Here is a 27,202-nt window from a genome sequence, read left to right as displayed (position 1 = left end):
AATTAGTACTTATAAGTCTACAGGTTTAGCAGTTGGCAGGAGTTTTGCTTTTGATATTGGATTCTTTGGAGATCCCCTGTATCGAGCTTTTTCTTTTCCTGTAGCACTTTTCCTGAGGGTACTTTTATCTGGTGTAGCAATCGGAATGTTTATACTTGAGTTCATTTTTACAGCAGCTTTTGGTGCTTCATGATTGGTTAGATCTTCTAGAACAGATTTTGATGGGTTACCAATAGTTACTTTCTGTTTGCAGATTCTAACTGTTTTCCCAGAAGCATCAGCCTGTTCTAGCGGATTTATCGATTTTGAAGATTTGGATGCTAAGTCTAGTTCAGATGATTTAGAAACTTGTGTGTGTGTAGTTTCACAATAGAGCAATGAAACTGTGGAATTCTTTGAGAACTTTTCTGTACAGGAGGATAGTGCAGTATCATAGCTTACTGATTTAACAAGAGGAGAACAAACATCACCAGGTTTTGCCAACTTATAGCTTACAGATTGTCTGTTAGAGTCTAAAAGGGAGTTTATCCTTCTTACAGACTGGCGGACAGGAGTACGTTGAAACTTAAGAGGTGGTTTAGTTTTGCTTGCGGAACATGGATCGTTTAATGAAAGTTTGTTGAACCAGTGTACGTGGTCAGAAACCTTTCCATGGTCAGAAACTGGTAAAGTTTTAGGTACAGTATTATCATATCCTCCAGTCTGCAAGTACAGTTTGCCAGGTCTGTTTCTAGACTCCAACAACTGCGAGACAGGGAGATCCCCAGCAGCAACAGGCTCAGTATTATCTTTTTCTGAATTACGGGACTTCAGCTCGTAATCTTCAGCAACTCTTTCTGACTGTTCCAGTTCCTCACCCTCTTTTCTTCTGAGGGAATCTATCTTCTTTAAATTATCTTTTGAATAACTGTTCTGAAAAGTTAATCTGTCCTCTCTGGACATTACCTGAGGCATACTAAATTCTGGTGCATTTTCCATGCCCAACTTCTGTGTCTGAAGTTCAATCTCAATAGGATTTTGGAAGCAGTTTTCCTCCACAACCTTGATTTCATCTTTACTTGATTGATATTTGTCAGTGATATTAGATTTATTAGCAAACTGGTTAAACTGATCCTTGGATTTTTCAGCTGCCAGACTTTCAGCTGGAGTTTCAACAAGGTCCTTCTCTGGACTAACCCCTGAGAGACAGGGAGTTTCAGTTAACTTTTCTTCTCTGAAATCTGATACAGAAGACTTTGCATCACCTATTAAATTTTGAAGATTGCTTCCAGATTCAGAAAATGCTTTTTTAATTTTCAATAATGTTTCTGTAGTCAAGTTATTCTCATCCACACAAAGCGAGTACTCCCTTAGACTATTATCTTGCTTATGATTTGCAGTAGTGGACCTTAAGTCATCTGGAATGGCAGGTGGCTTTCCAACTATAAGAACAGGTTCTGAAAAACAGCCTTCTGTTTCAAGATATCCCATCATACTTGCCTCATTGTTGCTGGTGCCATGAGAATCTGTAATACTGGGTCCATTCCAAGACATTCGGTAATTTGCTTTATCACATTTTGGAGTTAGCAAGTTCTCCTCCGACTTGCTCATTATTTGTGAACCTTGAGAGAAGTTTGATAGAATTATTTGTTTAAAATATTGGTTAGCCTTAGTATTCATAGAACATTAACTAAACCAGACAAAAAACTCTTGCCAATGACTCAAGTTATTAAAAAAACATTAAGAGTTTAAAGGCCATGCCATTCACTGAAATTGAGACTTACAGTATTTTTTTTCAAAGAGATGAAAGTCCTTCATAAACAGGTTACAATATTAAAGAGCAATTAGGTTCAAATGTCAAAGAAGCAAGGCATGATATAATGCAAATATTTGTTTTTATAGATAAAAAAACTGGTCTCTAAATAGCTAATATAAATTATCTGTTGCTTCCTAAGAACCTTTAATATTGTCTAACTGCTTTTCACTTTACCAGCTCACTTTCAGTGCTTTCAATAACTAAAGATATCAAAACAATCATTAGGTTTTTAAGCTATCCTTACCTCCACAAAAATACAAGGTCTCTTTTTTTAGTTATATTCAGCAAGTATTGCAAGACATTTACCTTTCTTTGAGAATTTTTCACTGACGTGTGTGCTGAAAAGTATATCTGTCTTTACAGATTCAACTCTGTTTTCCAAGTCTTGTTGACTTGCAAGTCGCCGACCAATATTTTCAGATCCTTTACCAACTGGACATCCAGTTAAAACATTCTTGGGGGGGGGGGGGGGGGGGGGGGAGGAGAAGAGAAGGAAAAAAAGAAAACTAATCTTAATCTTTTTAAAAAGCTGAACATGGGAAAGTCATTAAGATCTTCTGTTACTTTCTAGGCCTTTTTGATTTTGACATCTGCAATTCAGGAAATACTTTTCCAATTTGCAGCAACTGCTAAAAGTGAACTTCTTAAATATGAATTAAAAAAATTTAGTAAGTCAGACCTGGTTTTAGAGTTCTGGACCGTATAGTATACAGAACATTCTACACTTGTCCTTAAACATTAATTGGTCTTTCTTGAAAATAATATATGTCCTAAAAAGGTTTTCAAAATTTTGTCTTTAGCGGATCCCTAAAAAAATTTCAAATGGAGGTGCAGATCCCTTTGGAAATCTTAGGCTTAGTCCGCAGACCATAGGCTGAAAACCACCGCCATAGAATAAGCTACAAGAAAGATTAATAGGATAGAAGAAGTGTACTTACTACATCTTTGCTGCTTTTTCCCAGACTAAATTTCAGACGTAATGACCTGCGAACCATTTCTTTTCGGCTAATCTTTGGAGAGAAGCAACCAGTTTTTCCTGATTCAACCCTGAAAAGTTGATTTTTTTTTTTTTTTTTTTAAGTGCATGGAAAGATAAATTCAGTATATTACTTTCTTTACAATTTATATTCTTCTACGCCCTTTATTTTGAACTTTTAGTGCAATAGTGCTTGGCAGTAGTGCTTCACAGAAAGAAATCTGGTAAACGTAAATAAAATAATTTAAAATACTAGAAAAAGGACCAATGAGGTTCTATTTAAAATATCGTGTAAAGTTCTGACACTAATAAGGCGATGTTCAAGAAATTGAACAGGTACAAAGAGCAAATAGAGTAATACAAAAAACTCGGATCTTTATTAGGGCTGTCAAGCAATTAAAAAAATTAATCGTGCTCTTAAATAGAATACCATTTATTTTAAATAATTTTGGATGTTTACTACATTTTCAAATATATTGATTTCAATTATAACAGAATACAAAATATGCAGTGCTCAGTTTATATTTATTTTTATAAATATTTGCACTGTAAAAAAACAAAAAAATTGTATTTTTCAATTCACCTCATACAAGTACTGTAGTGTAATCTCTATCATGAAAGTTGAACTTACAAATGCAGAATTAGATACAGAAAAACTCCATTCAAAGATAAAACAATGTAAAACTTTAAAGTCTAAAAGTCCACTAAGTCCTACTTCTTGGTCAGCCAATCATTCAGACAAACAAGTTTGTTTACATTTGCAGGAGATAATGCTGCTTGTTTACAATGTCACCTGAAAGTGAGAACAGGCATTTGCATGGCACTGTTGTAGCCTGCGTTGCAAAGTATTTACGTGCCAGATGCGCTAAAGATTCATATGTCCCTTCATGCTTCAACCACCATTCCAGAGGACATGCTTCCATGCTGATGATGGGTTCTGCTTGATAACAATCCAAAGCAGTGTAGATTGACACATGTTCATTTTCATCATCTGAGTCAGATGCTACCAGCAGAAGGTTGATTTTCTTTTTTGGTGGTTTGGGTTCTGTAGTTACCGCATCAGAGCGTTGCTCTTTTAAGACTTCTGAAAGCATGCTCCACACCTCGTCCCTATCAGATTTTGGACGACATTCAGATTCTTAAACCTTGGGTCGAGTGCTGTAGCTATTTTTAGAAATCTCACATCGGTACCTTCTTTGCGTTTTGTGAAATCTGCTGTGAAAGTGTTCTTAAAATGAACAACGTTATCATCTGAGACGGCTATAACATGAAATATATGCAGAATGCATGTAAAACAGAGCAGGAGACATACAGTTCTCCCCCCAAAGAGTACAGTCACAAATTTAATTGACGCATTATTTTTTTAATGAGCGTCATCAGCATAGAAGCATGTCCTCTGGAATGGTGGCCGAAGCATGAAGGGGCATACGAACGTTTAGCACGTCTGGCACGTAAAAACTTTGCAACACCAGCTACAAAAGTGCCATGCGAACACCTGTTCTCACTTTCAGGTGACATTGTAAATAAGAAGCAGGCAGCAGTATCTCCCGTCAATGTAAACAAACTTGTTTGTCTTAGCAATTGGCAGTATAAGAAGTAGGACTGAGGGGACTTGTAGGCTCTAAAGTTTTACACTGTTTTGTTTTTGAGTGCAGTTATGTAACAAAAAAACCCTGCATTTGTAAGTTATACTTTCACGATAAAGAGATTGCACTTCAGAACTTGTATGAGATGAATTGAAAAATACTATTTCTTTTGTTTATAATTTTTACAGTGCAAATATCTAAAAAGTAATATAAAGTGAACACTGTGCACTTTGTATTCTGTGTTGTAGTTGAAATCAATATTGATAATGTAGAAAAACAGCCAAAAAATATTTAATAAATTTCAATTGGTATTCTATTGTTACAAGTGCAATTAATCGCGATTAATTTTTTTTATCACGATTGACAGCCCTAATCTTTATTCCCAAAAAAGGAATTAACATTTGTAGGCTTTAGAAATGGATGCGACTGAAGTATGATGTACTAAAAATACAGAAACAGAATGATAGATATTAAAAAGGGATCAGGACCTACAAGAACTGAAATAAGCAATTAAGGAGTAAACGATTCCTTGAAAATGGACAATTTAAAAAAAAAAAAATACTTTTAAAGCTTATTAGATTTTTTTAAACACTTCCACTATCCCCAAAGAATCAGTTTCTTTAAAATACTAAAAAGTAAAAAGCTAATATTTAGTTCCGTTTAAATGGAATTATGACAAGAGAAAGGAACTTGCCTGATTATTCAATTTTTTTTAAAGTATGTGCGCAGCATACATGAATGCTTTAGTCCATGTTCATTTCAACACAAAACCCAAATGTAATGGCAGTTTGGTATGGATACTTGGCCACTAAGACCTGGGCAGATAACCAATTCACTTTACATGTGGAAGGACACGATCTTTTCAATATTAAAACTTTAAATAATAATAATAATAATAATAATGTTGAGATTGTCTTTATCCATAAGACAGAAAAGGGCAATCCTTTTTTGTTTTGCTTTTCAATTCACTTTTAACAGCGTGCACTCGTAGCTTCTGTGAATTAAGACAAGTTACCTGTAAATTTTTTTGCTTGCAATTCTTTTACTTCTTCGATTTCCTGTACTAGATAGATGCTTTTCACTACTGACTGAGGGAGACAGTGAACTCTGAGATGACTCGAGAGAGATATGAGGGCTTGCTTCAAATTGAGCTACAGGAATAAAAAAAGTCACATGTACATGATAAACAGGTTCTTGTTTAGGTGGTGTGTTATGTTAAAATAAAAACCTCTAATGCCACTTCTATTTTTTTTAAAGCAAATGTCTTATTTTCACCTTGACCATTAGCAACTAAGAGTTAAAAAAAACAAAAACAAAAACAAAACAAAAAACACACACACACACACAAAATCATTTGTTCAGCACAATGTTCTTGAGAGAACTAACACAAACAATTAATTCTGTTTGCTTGTAGGCTTACATAAAAGAAGAGGGGGAATTCACCATACCCAAAAACAACCTTTGTTTTGACACCGAGAGGTGGGAGAACATGTATGCTGCTAGTGTCACATCTTAAATTATTTCCATACAGATTAGTTAGAAGATCATTGTTCAAAAGTTGTCAATATTAAATAAAACACAATCAAAATAGATTTAAGTTTTTGTCTTAAGATTAAAAATGACAAGAGGCACTCTTGATCTTTGACAACACAAGATCAAGTATACGTTCTACAACACTGAGAGTACGTCCAGACTACCCGCCTAATCGGCGGGTAGTAATCGATCGGGGATCGATATATCACGTCTCGTCTAGACACGATATATCGATCCCCGAACACGCTCCCCGTCGATTCCGGAACTCCACCAGGGTGAGCGGCGGTAGCGTAGTCGACGGGGGAGCCGCGGATGTCGATCCCGCGCCGTGAGGACCCGAGGTAAGTCGAAATAAGATATGTCGACTTCAGCTACACTATTCCCGTAGCTGAAGTTGCGTATCTTACATCGACACCCACCCCCACAGGATAGACCAGCCCTTAGCTAGAAGAGAGTTTTAAGAAGTATAACAATGAAGGATATGGTATTTTATCCATCAGCCTGCACAGAAAGCTGAGCTGTGTTGCTAGCATCTTCTAAAACATTAGTACTTATCTGTACTTCACAGCAGATATGATTAACTAAATTATCTTCACTATTTATGCGAATACTTAATGTTTGGAAAGCACTTAATGGGCACTAAAGAAGGACTGTTCCTGCTCTGTAAGATCACAACACAATGACAAAGAGGTTAGAAGAACAGGAATAGGTAGTTTATATGTAATTCAACTCAGCTCACAATAAGCAGCCTAATAAGAGTGGGTCTTTATTAAAGACAAACATAGCCAGGATAGTGGTCTTGCAGATAAACTCAGAGACTGTAACATGCAGTGACACAGAATAAGGCAGAGGTGATTGAGAGAGAAAAACTGACAAACCTGGAACAACAAGCCTGGGAACACAGGCAGTATGGAGGAGATGAGGTCAATACAAGCTTGACAAGGGAAGAAAGTAGGGTGGAGCAAATTTAAGCAAAGATTTGAAGATGAGGACAAGAAGGTTAAATTTGAAGCAATACAGAATAGGGAGCCAGTGTAAAGGTTACAGAAGAAAGATTACTTTAGCAGCTGCATTTTGTACAGTGTAAAGGACAACGGTGTGTTTAGGAGACCACAGAGAGGAGAATGCAGCAATATTCCAGGCAAGATATGAGAGATTTGACTATGACCTAGATATATGATATAAGGAGAGAGAAAAGTTAAAAAAAAAAAAAAAAAGACACCTCGATATTGCAGGAGTGAGTAATGGAAAAGATAGTCGTTTTGTGAATAGTGAAATACAGAAGGCTGGGGAGGGAAGAAAAGGAATTCTATTTTGGCCATTTCAGGTAAACGTTCAGAATGCCTAAGTCTTGACATCCTCGACTTTCATTGGGTGCTTTTGAAATTTTACCTTTCAAGCTTGTAACAAGATGTTCAAGAGGAGCTACTACAGAGAATCAGAAATGCAGAATTGGACAGATAGAGACAAGTCAGTTATGGATACATAGATTTCAGAGAGTTATCAGCACAGATCATAGCTGAAGCAATGTGACCGGATAAGATCTCCCACAGACACGGTGCAAAGCGCAAGGAACCAAGGTAATTAAATTGTTATTTGAGTGCAATTGCTCTTCTATGGACTACCCACTAAGAGCAATAGATTTCAAGTCATTAACAGCACAAACTGAAAGCCTTCAAGCTACAATGTAAGTCACTGTACCTGATGCTGGTGTTGAGGCGCTGCTAAAAAGGCTACTTGAGAGCAATTCAAAAGCAAAATTATGCTTCAGGGACCGCCTTTTCTTGCTAGAGAAGCCTTGAGAAGAATCAGTTGGAAGTTTACGCTTGGTGCTTGGAGTACGAATCAATGGAGTCACTGATGGAAAGACTACAATTAATAAAGCTGTATCTGCAATAAGCGCTTAAAGTTGAGAGCATATGAAGTTAAATACTGTATTGTTTGTAAGTCAGCTTTGTTTCTCCAGAAGCAGTTATTCAAAACTGAACCAAAACACATGCATTTTAAAACAGGCATGGCACTCAAATAGCTTTAATAAATTTTGCATAGGAAAGTCCAAAAAACAAGTTAATATGACAAGAAAATATAGGTGGGAAGAGTTTTAGCTGCAGTCTTCATTGCAAGAAAACAGTTACCTTTTGCAAGTTTATAAAGGGACAGAGCAAAGCAAGATGATAAATATATTTGAATTTAAGCATAAATTCATTCTCTAATACTCAACGTGGCTGCATGCTACCCTACTGTATTCAAACTTTAGTTTTCATTAGATAAAAGCAGATTAATTTCTAATCCTAGAACTGCTCAGTGCTAGCAGCTCTAAGTCTAAATGCAGTATCCTCACTGAAAATGTAACTATATTCAATTTTGACCAGAAACTTCGTTTAGAAACTGGTACCTCTTTGGAATAAAACTAAATTCATAATCTTTAGTTTCAGCCTTGCTAGAATATAGTCCACAAATCTAAAGATACTGCATGAGGCTCTATTTAGTGCAAACAAACACTAAATACCTACCATTTCTGTCTCGCTGAGGTGTAGTGGAGGGTGTTCTGTTAGATTTAAGTTTATTCAATGCTCCACTAACAATATCTGAAATGCAAGACATACCAAGCAATCAAGCTTTACTATTGACTTGTCTTGCTCTATTTTTTAAAAGAGATATGATTTTATGTGAAAGAGGCACCATCAATGACAAAGATATCAGAGTAGTTTCCATGCTGTTCGTTTTAAAACATTTTTAAAAGGAAAATATGGGCAGCATTATCTCCTGTAAATGTAAACAAATTTGTTTAACGATTGGCTGAACAAAAAGTAGGATTAAGTGGACTTGTAGGCTCTAAAATTTTGCATTGTTTTGTTTTTGAGTGCAGTTATGTAACAAAAACAAAATCTACATTTGTAAGTTGCATTTCATGAAAAAGATTACACTACAGTTCTTGTCTGAGGTGAATTGAAAAATAGTTTCTTTTATCATTTTTACAATGCAAATATTTGTAATCAAAAATATAAAGTGAGCAGTGTATACTTTGTATTCTGTGTTGTAACTGAAATCAATATATTTGAAACTGTAGAAAAATATCCAAAAATATTTAATAAATTTCAATTGGTATTCTATTGTTTAACAATGCGATTAATCGTGATTTTTTTTTAGTTAATTGTGTGAGTTAACTGCAATTAATCGACAGCGCTAATATATAAATTTGTGTAATATATATATATATATACACACACACACACACTTATTAACAACACCCATCTACCCTAATAATTAACACCCAAGTGCTTTATTTGTTGAATGGAAAGGACTACTAGTACATTCTCATCATTGTTTCAGATCTTCCAAGTAATGTAATAGATTAAGGCCAATAGGCTGGTTAGAAGATTAATTTTTAAAAAGCGATCAGCGAAGTTTGGGAAAGAGCTAGCAAATACTTTACATATATGCTGGTTAAAATGGGAAACAAAATACAGACAGACAGTCTGCAATAAATGCAATGTGTCAATTTAGAATTCAGTAGGCATTTTTAGAGTAGGGAAGTCATATGATACTGGTTTAAGGAGTTTTTTTATTGCCAGGAGTACATAAACATACCTATTCCTGATTTTAATATTCGATAGGCTTTCATGAACTAAATTATCAATTTCTCTCAGCAATCAAATCTACTAACCTAGACAATCACATTGATTGTCAAGTTTGATAGCTTTTTAAAATATATAGTCGGAGAGAAAGATCCTGTGCGTCTAATTTTGTGACTTTAGTGCTCATGAAAGCGAGCAACTAAAAATCGCAAGCTAGCTATAAAGCCTGGTTTAACATGGATACGCTTTTTCTCAGAGCATTTGTGATCCAATTTACAATACCAGTGTTATTCCAGTCCTGGCCCTCTCTTGAACAGAAATGCCAACTGTGTCAGAGGTTGTGTGGTCGTTTTATGTGAACAATCACTCACTAAAGACTAGGAAGACACCTCAAAACTATTTTCATTTGCGACTCAAAAGAGGATTTGAAACCAGGTCTCCAGAGGCTAAAAGCTAAAACATTATCCTGTCACACACAGCCTGAAAGAAAATAACCTTTTCAGTCAGAATGAAGAGGACATACAAAAGAAATGTTATGGCATGACTGCACAACCTAGTAGTTTTTACATCAATAATTATGAAATGTTAAGAAGTTTTCCAACTTTGTGAAACCTTTTATAAAGTTCACCATTTTCAACCTGAGCGTAGCAAACTTCACAGCCAGTTGATACAGCAGTCTGTGGTGCTTAGGGAGAAGCGGGTCCTCTTGAGATACATGGATTTAGTTTTCTACATGGTCCTAAAGCCTCAGTTGAGTCTATCTTTATATTTACTCATTGAACTGTAGTCAGTCAAATTTCCAGTATATGTACTCACCCCCAACACTTCGTCGTCTTCTTCTCTTACACTGACTAGGAGATTCACTTTCTTCATAGCCTTTCAGTGAAGGAGTAGAATCAAGAGCATCAATACCTAACATAGCAGGTATTTTTTCCAGGATAAATTCCGGTACACGTCCTGAATTAGATGTTTATAGAGTTTAAAAAAAAATTAAAAATTGGAAACTATGGTTATATAAACATATCTGTATTTAATATAAATAAATGCATAGTCATTTCGACAAGTTATTCAGTTGTCATCTTACCAATATCTGCTGCATGATCAATAAGTGTTTGCACAACAGCAGCCTGCAAACGAAGCTTTTTTTCTGTGTTAACAGACATCTTTTCATTATCACTTGAGTGCAAGAGGTTTGGAGCAAAAATCACTGCCAGATTACTGCTATCCATTTTGTTCTCATTGGATCTTATTAAAAAGAAACAAAAGATAAGAGCTTGCAAGTATCAGTTTTGTCTTTACATTCTCTCTTGATCAGAACATAAGCAGTGGGGATAGAGAAAACAGGCTAATGCAAATTTTTAGTTGAAGTGGAAGACTTGCATTTGTGAGAGAACACACACACTAAGATTTAGGGGCAGATTCAAGACACTTACACCACTGGCTAGTTAATGACTTATACATGATATTTAGTTTAACAGTTTCCATAGCCGATCAGTTTTCACAAAGCAAGAGGATCATCCAGATGGGGGTAATCTCATATTTATTGCTCTTTTGGAAAAGAAGAGATGGCAATATGGCAGCCAGACTGGAATAGGAGTCAAGTTCCTGCTACATGAAGACCCTATGACATACACCCCAAAAAGTCAGGAGCTGACATAATGCTTACATTATTACTGGTAAATGAATGTCATTAAGAATATTTATAGTCATAATACTGACCAGAGAAAGTTACAGCACTCCTCTGGTTTTAGACATATTATAGGAATTTTCAGAGTTTGTTACAAGTACCGCACCTATATTTCTCTACTTACCTTAGGGACACATTTCTGAGAAAGTTGAAAAAGTATCGCAAAGTATCTATTGTTCTGTCAGACACAAGACAGGAAAGCAGCACTGTGGCAGTGTTCTTCTCCTCATTTTCTAGGTGCTGAGCCTTGAAAAGAGCTTCCTGCAGATCAGTTGGAAGGATCGGCTCTGGTAACTCTCTAAAGAACTGTTTAAGAAGCCCTGCAACGTCACATGGCAGTGCTGCAGGTAGACAGTTTTCACCTTGATCCAGTTGACTCTGAAATGGTTCATAACTAGCATAAGTTGAGGCCTTCAAAAGCAATTAGATGTCTTATCTTTACTAGTTTGTAGTCTTATCATTAGGGCCCTACCAAATTCACAGTCATGACCACGTCATGGACCGTGAAATCTGGTCTTGTATAGGGTAAAAACACACAATACACAGATTTCCCAGGGGAGACCAGCATTTCTCAAATTGGGGGTCCTGACCCAAAAGGGAGTTGCAAGGGTGGGGAGTGGCACGGTTATTTTAGAGGAGTCACGTATTGCCACCCTTACTTCTGCACCACCTTCAGAGCTGGGTGGCTGGAGAGTGGAGGCTGTTGGATGGGTGCCCAGCTCGGAAGGCAGCATCCTGCCAACAACAGTGCAGAAGTAAGGGTGGCAATACCATACCACGCCACCCTTACTCCTGCTTTCAGGGGCAGCTGGAGAGTGGTGACTGCTTACTGAGGGCCCAGCTCTGCAGGCAGCAGTGCAGAAATAAGGGTGGCAATACCATACCATGCCATCCTTCTGTACTGCATTTTTATTTATTATTTCTGGATTTATAGTTTCTCCTCAGCCCACCTTGCTGTGGGAGAAAGCTACCAAGTTTAAGTTCCCAGGATATCGAAAAATAAACTTATTTTTGTTTAATCTCATGTCCTTCCTCTAACATTCCAGAAAGCTGAAAAAACAGTTCTTTGGTTGTTTCAATAACTATACACAAAGGACTGAAGTTTGTGTCTGGAGGGAGGTGAAGGGGGTCCAGTGACTAGTGATCAGAAAGCTTATCCAACTACTCCCAGCACAAAACACGATTGCTTCTAAAGAGAATCAGAAAGTTAGACATATAGACACTTAGGTGAAATGTAGCTCAAGTCCAATACAATCACTCTTTGAAAGAAAAAAAAAAAAAAGATACCTTTAATGTTTTTAAACGGACAAAAGATCCAGATTTCCTGAAGAGTCCTTCAGTGTGAACATGTTCTTCTAAATATTTGCAAGCAACAACAAGAAAGCTGAGGAAAGAAAGTCACAGTAGGTTTTATATCTTCGCACAGTTCAATTTTCCTGTGATAAATAATGTCACAGAAAATAATATTTTAGAAAATGTTTATTTTCTCCAAACACAGTAAGAAACTGAAAGTAAATGCAAGTGAGCAACAACCTTATGGGTTCCTGTCTGTTTTCCAACCTCTCTTTCCAAGAGAGAATTCCCTTCCCCTGAGAAGCCTGACCAGTCACAGAAAAGCAATTGTGGAATTCCTTTCTACTTTGAAAAATATTTTTTGTTGAAGAGAAAAATATGTCCCTCAAAATTAAAGCGGTAAATAATGTAGACAGCCCCAAAGTAAATATGGTTCCAGTTTAAAACACACAATCTTTACTTACCTTGGAATACTTCCGTACTCTGGTACAACTGACTGAGGTAATGAATGAAGCGATATTCCAAAGACTTTGCCCTAAAACACAAAACTCAATTAATGTTGCTCAAGCAGCTATGAAAATTTTACCAGGCAAATACTGCAGAAATATAGACAAATACATAGAGCACAACACAAGAACTGAAGAGAAAGCCAAAACTTTTGGATAAGAACTGATGTCATACTAATTGTTAAAGGGACACTGCCAACTTTAAAAAGATACTTACTTGTAAATAAATAGTAAACAGTAAATAAATTTCAGATAACATCCAAAATTACCATAACAAAGATTAGAAAAATACTCCCTATTTTCCAAGTTTGCTTATTTTGCCCATTTTATAGCACTTTATCTAGAGTCAACTTCCCCATGTCCTGTGTGAAACCACAAAAGTTAGCAGGTATACTAAGGGGCTGAAGTAGCATCTAAAGTAATTTTCCAAACGGATTGGGTTCTTTTTACAATGCATATTTTAATTGCAATTAAAAAGCAGCCATTTTTACCCAAGATAGTCATTGCCGTTTAGGGATGATCAACCTCAATCCTGTAACAGAACATCCTAACCCTAACACATTTATCATTTGCATTCGCAAAACAATTATAGGTCTCTACTGTTTGTGGCTCAGTGGCAAGACTCTAAGATCCCATAATGTCTGTTTTCTACATATTAGAAAAAAAATTTCACCTGTGATCTCTAGTACCTAGCTAGACTTTTCTAAGGTTCATCTACACTACAGTGCTAATCATGGTAGCACACAGATGTCTGGCAGTTATGGATGTCCAAGTTTTAATATAGCCCAAGTTGTGAGCTAGGCTGGACTGCTATGTTTTTTGCTACTGTGATGAACCTAATTTTTCATTTTAATTTGTGCTAGATCTATATCACACCATTTATTTTGTTCTCTTTGGAATAATCAAATCAAACAAATTCTGTATTTTCACTTGCTTCAGAAGCTGAATAAAAACAGAACTTCCCCCACTTCATTTTGAATACTCAGAATTCAAAGTGCTGGCTACATGGTAACAAGTTAAGAAATAACTTATGCAAACCGTCTTTGGTATCTCTGCCCTAGCAAAACTATTACTTTTAAACACAGTAGGATTCATTCAACAGAAGAAAAGTTATACCAACCATCTCATTCCAGAATTGTGCTGAAGGCACAAACTAACTAAAAGCTAAATTCAACAGAGATAGAATCTTGTAAATTCACAGGATCAGAGTAATTAGAGATCATGCCCACCCCAGCTTCCAAAGGCAGTAAGTCATCCCCTGATTAGGGATATCATTGACACTCCACTGGATATTAGCTAACAGGTCAAGAAGCAATCTCCTGAACCACTGGGAAAGAGGTCTGTTCCACAACTGCAGAAGAAATCTTGTTCCTACTATGTCTGAAAAGAGAGCCCATTATTAGTTTCTCACTGTGTTTTCAGCATGACTGGTGGTTATGCAAAAGGATTTAATTCACTGTAGAAGGTATGTGTGTAAGTGTCCACAATGCACTAACATCTGTCACACATACCTATATCCTTCCTGTTCTCTTGGTCACCTTCCTGTTACTATTCCTTTAATATAGGAATTCACATTTGAAGCTGAAAGAGGATGGGGAAGGTGGCTCTAAAGATGACCACTTTTATGCTTCCCTACACTCCCCAGGGAGCCGAGCCAAACCAGCCCAGAACAAGGCTATTCTAACTCACAATGACCAGGGATCAGCTATGCGTATTGTGTTCCAATTCCCATCAAGGTGCCTGTGGAGCAAGGCAAGCAAGGCTGGCACAAAGCAAATGTCAGGGGAATACTCAGCTTCATGCTGCATCAGTGGCACAAAGTCACCTCAGCAAGGCCCAGGATTTGGGTCCCTTGCATGCTTTCTAATTAAATATAGTTAGGGCCCTACCAAATTCATGGTCCATTTTGGTCAAGTTCACAGTCATAGGATTTTAAAAATAGTAAATGTCATGATTTCAACTATTTAAATCTGAAATTTCACAGTGTCATAATTGTAGGAGTCCCAAAAAAGAGTTGTGGGAGAGGGGAGGTCACACGGTTATCGTAGGGGGGTTGCGGTACTGCTACTCTTACTTTTGTGCTGCTGCTGGCGATGGCTGCCTTCAGAGCTGGGCAGCTGGAGAGTGGTGGTTTCTGGCCGAGAGCCCAGCTCTGAAGGCAGAGCCACCGCCAGCAGAGGCACAGAAGTAAGGATAGCATGTTATGGTACTACCACCCTTTCTGCACTGCTGCTGGCGGGGTGCTGCCTTCAGAGCTGGGCGCCCGCTCTCCGGCCAGTCCAGCTCTGAAGGCAGTGCCGAAGTAAGGGTGGCAACACTGCGACTACCCTAAAATAACTTTGTGACCCCCCCCCCCCCTGCAAATCCCTTTTGGATCAGGACCCCCAGTTTGAGAAACCCAGGTCTCCCCCCGTGAAATCTGTATAGTACAGGGTAAAAGCACACAAAAGACCAGATTTCACGATCTGTGACAAGTTTTTCATGGCCATGAATTTGGTAGGGCACTAAATATAGTTAACTGGCATTTGAGTAATCACAGAACATTGTGCTTTGACTTCCATAGCCCCGCACAAGCTGATATCTTACAGTGTTACCTGCATTATGATATCTTTATGTTGACCTAAATAGACTCATAGACTTTAAGGTCAGAAGGGACCAATATGGTCATCTAGTCTGACCTCCCGCATGATGCAGGCCACAAAAGCTGACCCACCCACAACAGAATCTTCCAGCCTGCGACCCCTGCCCTATGCTGCGGAGGAAGGCGAAAAACCTCCAGGGCCTCTGCCAATCTACCCTGGATGAAAATTCCTTCCCGACCCCAAATATGGCGATCAGCAGAACCCCGAGCATACAGGCAAGATTCTACAGCCGGACCCTCATTTTACCCGCGATGGCACGTTAATGCCTAATTGACTAAAATCACGTTATCCCATCAAACCATTCCCTCCATAAACTTATCAAGCCTAATCTTGAAGCCAGAGAGGTCTTTCGCCCCCACCGTTTCCCTCGGAAGGCTGTTCCAAAATTTCACCCCTCTGACGGTTAGAAATACTGAGAGAAAGGAATTGTTTTCTTTTAAAATATATTCAGAGTATCTAGATTTTTAGAGTAAATCCATTTCTGGTTATTAACGTGAGAGTTACAATTTCTATTTTAGACAATGGAGGGTAGCGTTTGGTACTGAATAATAGAATATCCTAAGGATGTACTTCTGAAGAGTCAATAAGAATAAACTACATTAGAACTCAGCCCGAACACTTTAAAGTTCACTTTCAGGTTATACTGAAGTGCACTCAAAGTGCAAGAACATTTATTATATTTAATATTAAGAAACTCTACTGTCATTATGCAAAGAAAAGCCTCTCAATGCTAGAGTACAGAGAATCAAATAATTGGAAACGAGACACAGTGATGGGTAATTCTACAGCATCTATGTACTCTGATTAGATGAGACAAATGGCAGAAAATTTCATTTAGAATCAGAGATGATAAAGCACTTAAAATGCAAAACGTGCTTACCAAATTGGCAATATACAATAGCACCTTTGGCACACTTGGCATCACTGAAAATATTAAGTACTGTGGAAGCAAGCACTAATTTAAGAGTGCAGTTCCTCTTTCAAGGTCTTTCTGCCTTGCAACATGCAGAGATCCCAGGAGGGAATATCAGCAGTTAAAAGCAACAGAGGGTCCTGTGGCACCTTTAAGACTAACAGAAGTATTGGGAGCATAAGCTTTCGTGGGTAAGAACCTCACTTCTTCAGATGTAAGTAATGGAAATTTCCAGAGGCAGGTATAAATCAGTATGGAGATAACAAGGTTAGTTCAATCAGGGAGGGTGAGGTGCTCTGCTAGCAGTTGAGGTGTGAACACCAAGGGAGGAGAAACTGCTTCTGTAGTTGGATAGCCATTCACAGTCTTTGTTTAATCCTGATCTGATGGTGTCAAATTTGCAAATGAACTGGAGCTCAGCAGTTTCTCTTTGGAGTCTGATCCTGAAGTTTTTTTGCTGTAAGATGGCTACCTTTACATCTGCTATTGCAATGCCCGTCTGCTATGTACATTGGCCAAACTGGACAGTCACTACGCAAGAGGATAAATGGACACAAGTCAGATATCAGGAATGGCAATATACAAAAACCTGTAGGAGAACACTTCAACCTCCCTGGCCACACAATAGCAGATGTAAAGGTAGCCATCTTACAGCAAAAAAACTTCAGGACCAGACTCCAAAGAGAAACTGCTGAGCTCCAGTTCATTTGCAAATTTGACACCATCAGATCAGGATTAAACAAAGACTGTGAATGGCTATCCAACTACAGAAGCAGTTTCTCCTCCCTTGGTGTTCACACCTCAACTGCTAGCAGAGCACCTCACCCTCCCTGATTGAACTAACCTCGTTATCTCCATACTGATTTATACCTGCCTCTGGAAATTTTCATTACTTGCATCTGAAGAAGTGAGGTTCTTACCCACGAAAGCTTATGCTCCCAATACTTCTGTTAGTCTTAGAGGTGCCACAGGACCCTCTGTTGCTTTTTACAGATTCAGACTAACACGGCTACCCCTCTGATATCAGCAGTTACACACTCATCACTTTACCAAATCACACCACTGGTATTAGCTGACTGACTGCTGCAGTAACCAGCTCAGGGAATGGGAAAACCCACTTATTGTACCTCTCCAGATGCAAGCATTAAAAAAGTTTTTCCTGACACCTTCAGCGAGTGACCAGTTTATACCTTGTAGCACATAATCACCCTCTGTTTCACCACGTACAGCCTGTTTCGCCACTACAGCCCTGTTTATACAGAACCAGGAAGGGTTAGGGTTATCACTTCTGAAATCCAAAAAACCCAGCACTTCCCTCCCCCCACAAAGCAAGCCCACCTTCAACAGCCACTTATAGTATCTAGTGAGATAACATATATAGATAAGCTTGATATCACAATAACAGAGTTGCTTTTTATCAGCACATTTTGCGAGCTAGTCTTTGTAGTCGTTTCATTTAGCCAGCTGTCACTGAATGTGCAGTTTCTGATGTGAGCTCCCCTACCCCCAGGAGATGTATTAGGATCACTGGCACCATTGCACTGATCTTCCATTATTTAACGTACGTCCCACGTCTCTGCAGTCTCTTCACTCTTGCATGACCCAAACCCACTCTCAGACACATGGGTGATGTGCTTTCTTCTTGGTGGGCAGACAGCAGCTCTATATTCAACAGTTTTGATCTGTTATTGTTTAAACTGCAGAAGTGGGAACACTGCAGCATCTTTAGCTGGACCCAAAAACTTTTAACGTTAGAGATCCCAGTGTATTGTGATAATAATGCAAATCTTTAGACCCACATAAAAGAAAACCTGACCAATTAAATTATTTTTCTGGTAACTAGCAAATCCATAAAAAAAAATCAGTCAGGTGGGTGAAATACCAGCCAGGTACAAGACTGGTACCCACAACTCAGGGCCCCGGCTGCTGCCCAGGGTGTCCCCAGGCTAGCAGGCGGCTCCACGGCACCTAGCGGAGCACCCCCTTACCTCTACAGCCGCCGCTCCAGGCTGCTTCCCCGCCGCCCCTCGGCAGCTCCCACTCTTCACCTTGATCCCATACGCGGCCCGCAGCTGCTGCAGCACCGCCAGGCGCACCACTGCGCGGCCGCGCCCCGCCATCCCGGCTCCGCTGCACCCCGCGTCCCCTCTGCTCCGGCCCCAGCCGCGCCTCGGCCGGCCTCTCACCCCCTCACCACCATCCCGACCTGCTCACGCCGCCCCCCTGGACATCCCGTCCCGACCCTTCACAGCCCCATCCCCGCCTCCCTACGCGTCTCAAACACGGCGCTCAGCCCCGGCGCCGCCTCTGATTGGCCCGCTGCGTCCGTTCGAATCTCAGGTCCCCACTGCTCAACGGCCAGCCATGCGCGTCCAGAGAGGTGCCTGAGTCCTGCCTCTCCGCTGGGCCCGGCGCCGCGGCAGGGAACGTTTACGGAGCCCCCTCCTGAAACTCCCAGAAATGCGGCGTTCCAAGCGCGGGCCGCTAGTCCGAAGGAAGTGCGATTATCTTCAGGCGATCGCAGGAGCTACCTAAAGCGCCATCGCCCTAGCCACAGGAGCGGCGGGCTACCGCAGCCGGTAGAGGCCGCTATTGGGGAAGTGGTAGCGACACAAGCTTCGCATTGAGACAGTCTGAAATGGGCTGCTGCCCCCCCCCCGGGAACCAGCCCGCCTCTCCAGCCAGGTCCCGTCCCCCCCCATCCCCGCGCAAGCCGGCCGAGGCCGGAGGGCCCTGCAGGACTGGGCGGAGCGAGCCCGGCTTCCCAGCAGCCCCTAATGACAGCGTCAGCGCTAGGGTGCGTGGGGTGGCCTGCTGCGAATCCCCGCCGCAACAACAGGGCCGTGGGGTGTTAGGCGAAGGAGGGTAAATGGGTGTCTGCGCCCAGGCCGAGCTTTGGAGAGCTAGAGCTGGGCTCGGCCCGACCTGCCGCAGCGAGGGAGCACAGTCAGCAGCGCTTCCCCCTGCCCTCTTCCGAACCGGCCGGCCGAGGGGGCCGAGGTGGATTGAAACACTTCCCACACCCGCGCAGCTCTCTGCTCCAGCGCAGTTCCCTTGCTGATGGTGGAAGTCTCGCTTTGGAAAGTCTCGCTGGGTAACTAGAGCGCTACAAACAACAACAAGCAGCAGGAAGACATTTCTAAAATCAGGTTTCAGAGGGGTAGCCTGTTAGTCTGTATCAGCAAAAACAACAAGGAGGCCTTGTGGCACCGTAGAGACTAAAATTTATTTGGGCATAAGCTTTCGTGGGCTAGAACCCACTTCACCAGATACACGGAGTGGAAAATATAGTAGGCAGGTATAAATATACAGCACATGAAAAGATGGGAGTTGCCTTACCACATGGGGGAGAGAGGGAGTGTAAGTGCCAAGAAGGCCAATTCAATCATGGTGGATGTGGCCCATTCCCAACGTTTGACAAAAAGGTGTGAGTATCAACGGAGGGAAAACTATTTCTAAAAACAGACCACTAGTTCTGTTTTTTCCCCTTTGAAGTTCTCAGTCAAGTGTTTTCCAGCTGCCGAGATCTTTCAACTTAAAACAACCGCACATGCTCTGAGACACTTCATTTTATCCACAAACACAGGAGACATGGATATAAAACACCAGATAATCTCACCTATTAAACAAATGTGGTATGACTCTCTTGTGCTCTTAAATTGAGGGAGAAAAGTGTAGAGATGAACTCATTTGTTCTCTCTTTACCTCTCCTTGTGTCTGTTTTAAACCTTTAATCTCCCACCTTCGCTCCTGCACTAACTCAGGCATGTATCTTAAAAAAAATAGGGCTGTTGAAAAACATTAGAAAATTTTGGGGAATTTTGCCATTTTTGCAGACTGTCAGGAGGTAAATTTACATAATTGATTGATTTCCCTTCAGTAATTCAAATGATGCAACATGGTGGGAAACAAACCATGTCAGTTACCACTTTCCTTAAGACATTTACATAAGTAATTTAACAGGAGATGCATTCTATGACAAATGTTATAAGGTAAGCTGCCCTTCTATTATGGGACCAGATAGAGTTGGGAAGAAATTTCCTTTCCATGTACTGTATCACTTGTACCGTGTAGGGGCATCTAGTACATCCAGCTATCACAGATACAGTCCAAGCTATATGCATTACTGGTCTGTTTGGCATGGTGTATTCCTAAATTTGTCTAGACTTATACTTTCCACATATGGGCATATCACCTGTATCTGAATCAGTGACAGTGTAGTCCTGCCTCATGATCTGTGCAGCATTTGAACAAAGCTATCATGTTTACCCATCTTCCAACAGTTGGGGGAAGGAGGGAAGGGTTCTGTGTTTTGTGGAAGATGTTACCAGATTTGCCTGTTGCTTTGAGATACACTCATTACTAGGGTTACTCTTCTACACTCATTACTAGGGTTACTCTTCTGGGGGTACTGCTTGTGTCACTTGTATTTTCATATGGAGCTCTTCTTAGCCCCATTGGGAGGGAACTTGCAGAAGGGAGATCGGGCAGGACCTAGGTTCCCCAGGGCTGGGTTCCTCCAGCCCCAGAATCAAATGAACACACACATTAACAGAGCGTGCCTGAGCGGCCTGGGTCAATCAGCACTCCCACACTGACCCCTTATATGTCCCTGGACTTAACAGGCTGGGTCGAGCAACACTTCCAAGCTGCTACCCTCCTATGCCACAGGTTCAGCACATCCCTATCCCCACTTTCACGTTACAATTGTTCTGGTAGTAACCCACTTGATAAGCAAACCCCACAGGATTTTTGGCTGCTACAGGGTGTGACGATGCGGTTCTGGCGGAACCCAACTGAGAGTGCCAACTCAGGACAAATTGCTCAAACAGGGCAGTTACAGCCCAAGGCTGGGGGTTTTTCCACCTCTAAGGCAAACCAAACCAGCCAGACTAAGAGGACTTCGGTCTCACCCCACTGGCTAACCGCAAGTTTCACAAGCAATCTCCTTAGACACTCCAGTTTCCCAGTATCACCACCAGTGCCATCGTTATGGGGACAAATGGTTATGAAAACCAATACCCCAGTAAAAGAAAAAGGTTCTCCTGATCCCAAAGGACCAAGCCCCAGACCCAGGTCAATATACAAATCAGATCTTACCCACAAATCACGCTGTTGCCAATCCTTCAGAATCTAAAATCTAAAGGTTTATTCATAAAAGGAAAAAGACAGAGATGAGAGCTAGAATTGGTTAAATGGAATCAATTACATACAGTAATGGCAAAGTTCTTGGTTCAGGCTTGCAGCAGCAATAGAATAAACTGCAGGTTCAAATCAAGTCTCTGGAATACATCCCCCGCTGGGATGGGTCCTCAGTCCTTTGTTCACAGCTTCAGCTTGTAGCAAAGTTCCTCCAGAGGTATGAAGCAGGATTGAAGACAAGATGGAGATGAGGAATCAGCCTTATATAGTCTTTTCCAGGTGTAAGAACACCTCTTTGTTCTTACTGTGGAAAATTACAGCAAGATGGAGTCTGCAGTCACCTGGGCCAGTCCCTGCATACTTTGCTGAGTCTCAAGGCATATTTGCCTTCTCTCAATGGGTCCATTGTATAGCTGATGGTCCTTAATGGGCCATCAAGCAGGCTAGGCAGAGCTAACACCAGTTTGTCTGGGATGTCACCCAGCAGCATAGCATAAGTTTGAAATACAGACAGTATAGAGCCAATATTCATAACTTCAACTACAAAATTGATACACACATATAGACAGCCTAATCATAACCAGTAAACCATAAACTTGTCTTAGACACCTCATTTGACCCCCTTTATACAAGATTTGCGTGCCCCTACAGGACCTTGGTTGCAACAATGATCTATATGGTCCCAGATTATATCAATAACGTCACACCCCCAACGCAAAATTGATGCAGGAAGGGATGACACAAACATCACTGACTGCATCCCAAGAGCTCCCCATCTTTGGGTTTGTCTCACTACAGTATTGGGGTTAGAAGCCATATTAGAGTATAACAGAAATGGTTTATCAAAATTATGTTCAATAACATGATTGAACCTCTTTACAAACTCAAGGTAAAACTTAGTTAGAACAATAGTGGATTGGATCTGCTCTTGCAGCATGGTTCCTGTATGTCTCATGTGATCTTGCCAAGAGCTAAAGAAAACAGCTACTTTATCCATACAAGCTCTGGCAAATGTTTGGAACCCAGTTAACATTAAATCAATGTAGATATTAATGATGTTCATAGTACAGGAATCTTGGCATTTAGCCGTGAAAGCAATATGGTAGTGTGCCTCAGTTTCCCTTTTCATACAGCACATTAGGTCTGGAATGTCTTTTCTCCTGTGAAAAGTTCCAATACTGTTTACAGGCATCAACTGTGAAACATCAGTATAACAAGGCCTTTTAACATAAAGTGTGTTCTCATGTATTCCTTTTAACATATTCAAGGGATTTTCCAAAAGATTAGGAACATTGTACATTCTTACAGTTCTTGGTAATAGCAACACATTAGTTACAAAATCACTATTAGCATTAACAACAAATCCATTGCAAGTGTCCATCTACAATCATGGTTGTCATGCCACACCTTTGGCTCAATACCATTGGAGTTTGGGCATTTTAGGGTTAACCTGTTGCTTCCCTTTGCAAAATTCAATTTTCTCTTTCCTCCTTGTCCTGCAGGATCAAACCCTGATTTCTCTTGCTTAACAGAATTCACTGGCTGATGGGGTGGGCTCTCTGTGCTAACAGCTATTAGCAAGTCCTTCCTCTCCCAGCCAGACAAATAATTTGCATTACCACAGACAGGAGCCAGTCCACCAGTTTTCATATCCTTAACTGCTATCATTTCCAAGGCTCGACTCTGTCTTAAAGAGATACCACACAAATCCAAAGAGTCTGAGGGTGAGAGTTTGCTTGCTCCCCCCTGCATCCTCAAGCATTCGGCCATAAGACTGTTCTGCTTTGAAACACCAATAACCAAATCTGTCCTCAGACCCTGAGGCACAGACTGCTCACTTAACGAATTAGCATGGAGACAGTCCTGTCCCAACACCATTGTCTTCCCAACAAGCTGGCCACACACAGCCACTTGGTTATAGGGCTGCTCAACTTTCTTAACAGCTCTTACTCCATCTGAGACCTTCTCAAAGCTACCCACACTGGATCTTTCAAAAGGAAAGTCAGTGGATCCATTCACAACAGAAAATTTCTGGCTGTTAGGAACTGAAACTTCCTTGATTAAATCACTCTCACACCCTTCAGTTGCAGTGAACTGCTTGCACAGATTACCATGAGGATTCCTTTCCCCAGGAGCTTTTCTAAGCAGCAATTCACCCTTCACAGAAATGTTGCCCTTACCCTCTTCACCTAGGGCTTGCTCTAAAGGAACACTTCCCTGAGCAACAACAGACTTTTTCTGGGTCTTACTTACACCCAGGATCACCTTTGGCCCATCAGGCAGATTTCTACACAATCCCCTTTCAGGCAAACCCATAGACTTCCTAGATAAAAGGTTAGAAACATTTCCCTTCCCTTTGCCACACACAAGTTCAGGAATCCTTTCCTTCTTGCTACAAGTTTCCACACCATCAGTAGGTAACACAACCAAATCACCTTCATGCTCTCCTTGTGCCCTGGCTAGGATATCACCCTGATTAGACAGAGTTGCTACACCCTTTACCAACCACACACTAGCAATAGGCAAAATATAAGCACCAGAATTGTCTGGTCTCTGGGATTTTGCTAAGACACTAACTGGATGCAACCTAGTTACAGTGCCATTCTCCCCAGCAGACACAGACTTAGGACCATTCCCTTCCTGGGCTTGAGTTGAATCCAGAACCAGCTCTGAGACAACTGCACTATTCTCAACCATCACAGGCTGAAAGGCACCTTCTGTCTGCTCCACAGACAAAGAGCTGGAGACACCTTTGTTACCAGACACACAGCTCGGGATTTCATTTCCCTTGTCCCAGCACACAGGGCTGTTCACAGACAACTGCTTGGAGACTGAGGTAGCTTCCTCCATAGGCAAGTCAATACCCCTGACAGATACAGGCACATTTCCTTCACTATCAGTATTCTCCACACAAGAAACAGGTAAGGTATAGGGACATTCATTTTCCACTATCCCTGCCTTCCCAAACTGCTGACTAGACAAAGCCATTAGCTCACAAGGCTGCCTTGGCTCCTCCAAACTTTTCCTGCCTTCCTCTCCTTTGTCCCAGCACACAGGGCTGATTACAGACAAAGACTGGGAGAGTGGGGCAGCTTCCTTACCAGGCACCTTGCCACTCCCAACAGATAAACTGCTCTTCTTACTACACTGAGCCACGGCCAGCAAATCACAGTTACCCTTTTCAGGTTCACTTTTACAAGTTGTACTAGCCACCAATGCATCACCCATCAAAAATCCACCCTTTCCTTCCTCAGTTAGGGCTTCCACCTGACCATCCACTTTAATCTGCTCCAGAGAAACATTTTCCTGCCCAGTAAGATTTTGCTGCTCTTGATTTAACTCCAGATTCACTTCTGAGACACTAGACCGACATTCAGAAACTTCATTTACAGACAAATAGCTCTTCTCAGACAAACCTTTGGAGCAACCCTCCCCAGGCAAATCATTGCCCACAATAGACAGAGGTTTAAGATCATTCCTGTCCTGTGACTGACTACCTGGACTGAACAAAGCTTTAACATTTTCCCCAATCAAAAGATCTTTAGGCAATAACTTCCTTACGCCAGCTATAACCTCATGTTTAGCACCATTCCATTCAAGGTGGATTCTGGCTAAAGGCACACTTACAGTAAACTCATAGAGGACTACAACATTCACACTCTGATTTGGTAAATAATCTTCCTCTTTGACAAGATCTGCTTTAACAAGAGTGATGTTAGAAGCCATAATTTGCCCTAAACAGCTTTTACCATTGACTTTTACATTCTCTGTGAATTTTTCACTACCACTCCCATATAGAGCATTGGCACAAGTTATGGAGCCACCCTCTACTGAACACACAGTAACAGAATTTACATAATAGGTGGCAGTGTTGGGGTACATTTGGTTACACCCAGACAACTGCTCAGAGCTATGCAATATACCAACACTGTTATAAACTGGACTTTCAAGAGGATACAATTCCTGCTTTTCGTCCCTTGCTTTTTGGACTTGGAGCTGAAATCTTTGCACTTTTGCCTCAGCTTCTAGTTCCTGCAATCGAATTTCTGCCATTCTTTGTTCATGCTCAAGTTGCAGTTTACTTGCTGCCTTTTGCATTCCAATTGCTTCTGCAGCTTCTGTGGCATCTCCTGCCTCCTGATCACTGGCCATTAACAGATCTCTCAGTTCTTGATTTGTAGCTTTCTTTCTAAAGCTTATCCCCTTTTCTGAACACAAATCTTTCAGGGCTTTTTTGTCAAGGCCCTCATATGCTCTTTGCTCAGCCATTGCAACTGTTCTTTAACCAACCAAACTCTCAATCCCAAAATTCAAATTTGGATAGCGTGGGGTTCTGACCCAAAGCTTAATTGACCTGGTTCTGAGGATCCAAGCACGACTACGCCACTGTGACGATGCGGTTCTGGCGGAACCCAACTGAGAGTGCCAACTCAGGACAAATTGCTCAAACAGGGCAGTTACAGCCCAAGGCTGGGGGTTTTTCCACCTCTAAGGCAAACCAAACCAGCCAGACTAAGAGGACTTCGGTCTCACCCCACTGGCTAACCGCAAGTTTCACAAGCAATCTCCTTAGACACTCCAGTTTCCCAGTATCACCACCAGTGCCATCGTTATGGGGACAAATGGTTATGAAAACCAATACCCCAGTAAAAGAAAAAGGCTCTCCTGATCCCAAAGGACCAAGCCCCAGACCCAGGTCAATATACAAATCAGATCTTACCCACAAATCACGCTGTTGCCAATCCTTCAGAATCTAAAATCTAAAGGTTTATTCATAAAAGGAAAAAGACAGAGATGAGAGCTAGAATTGGTTAAATGGAATCAATTACATACAGTAATGGCAAAGTTCTTGGTTCAGGCTTGCAGCAGCGATAGAATAAACTGCAGGTTCAAATCAAGTCTCTGGAATACATCCCCCGCTGGGATGGGTCCTCAGTCCTTTGTTCACAGCTTCAGCTTGTAGCAAAGTTCCTCCAGAGGTATGAAGCAGGATTGAAGACAAGATGGAGATGAGGAATCAGCCTTATATAGTCTTTTCCAGGTGTAAGAACACCTCTTTGTTCTTACTGTGGAAAATTACAGCAAGATGGAGTCTGCAGTCACCTGGGCCAGTCCCTGCATACTTTGCTGAGTCTCAAGGCATATTTGCCTTCTCTCAATGGGTCCATTGTATAGCTGATGGTCCTTAATGGGCCATCAAGCAGGCTAGGCAGAGCTAACACCAGTTTGTCTGGGATGTCACCCAGCAGCATAACATAAGTTTGAAATACAGACAGTATAGAGCCAATATTCATAACTTCAACTACAAAATTGATACACACATATAGACAGCCTAATCATAACCAGTAAACCATAAACTTGTCTTAGACACCTCATTTGACCCCCTTTATACAAGATTTGCGTGCCCCTACAGGACCTTGGTTGCAACAATGATCTATATGGTCCCAGATTATATCAATAACGTCACACAGGGATCTTTAGCTTAGGTAAGAGGAACGTTGCTGCAGAGCAAATGAGAGCCAAAAAAACAAGAGCGAGGGAAGCAACCAGT

At 40.9% G+C, this 27,202-nt stretch overlaps 1 protein-coding gene across 1 annotated transcript; it reads right to left on the bottom strand.

Annotated features, from left to right (window-relative positions):
- Positions 1-9: 9 nt before the first annotated feature.
- ARHGAP11A (Rho GTPase activating protein 11A) lies at positions 10-18,629 on the bottom strand. Its single transcript, XM_065403777.1, has 12 exons — positions 18,498-18,629; positions 12,913-12,983; positions 12,443-12,539; positions 11,280-11,533; positions 10,553-10,713; positions 10,285-10,425; positions 8,404-8,478; positions 7,592-7,747; positions 5,373-5,508; positions 2,734-2,842; positions 2,102-2,249; positions 10-1,601 (listed from the first exon to the last, which is right to left on the bottom strand). The coding sequence occupies exons 1-12, from the start codon at positions 18,627-18,629 to the stop codon at positions 10-12; spliced, it is 3,072 nt and encodes a 1,023-aa protein (XP_065259849.1).
- Between the last annotated feature and the right edge of the window lie 8,573 nt (positions 18,630-27,202).

Source organism: Emys orbicularis, chromosome 4 (genome assembly GCF_028017835.1).
Source record: "Emys orbicularis isolate rEmyOrb1 chromosome 4, rEmyOrb1.hap1, whole genome shotgun sequence".
Lineage (NCBI taxonomy): Eukaryota > Metazoa > Chordata > Testudines > Emydidae > Emys > Emys orbicularis.
This window is presented reverse-complemented; position numbering and strand designations above follow the sequence as displayed.

Bases quoted from the DNA above. Each gene is read 5' to 3' on its own strand.
- ARHGAP11A (XM_065403777.1), bottom strand. From the start codon at position 18,629: ATGGCGGGGCGCGGCCGCGCAGTGGTGCGCCTGGCGGTGCTGCAGCAG. The intron at 10,714-11,279 runs GTAAGTAGAGAA...CTTTTTAATAAG, and splicing joins CTCAGAAATGTGTCCCTAAG to ATCCAATGAGAACAAAATGG. The intron at 7,748-8,403 runs GTAGGTATTTAG...TCTTTCCATCAG, and splicing joins ACCTCAGCGAGACAGAAATG to TGACTCCATTGATTCGTACT.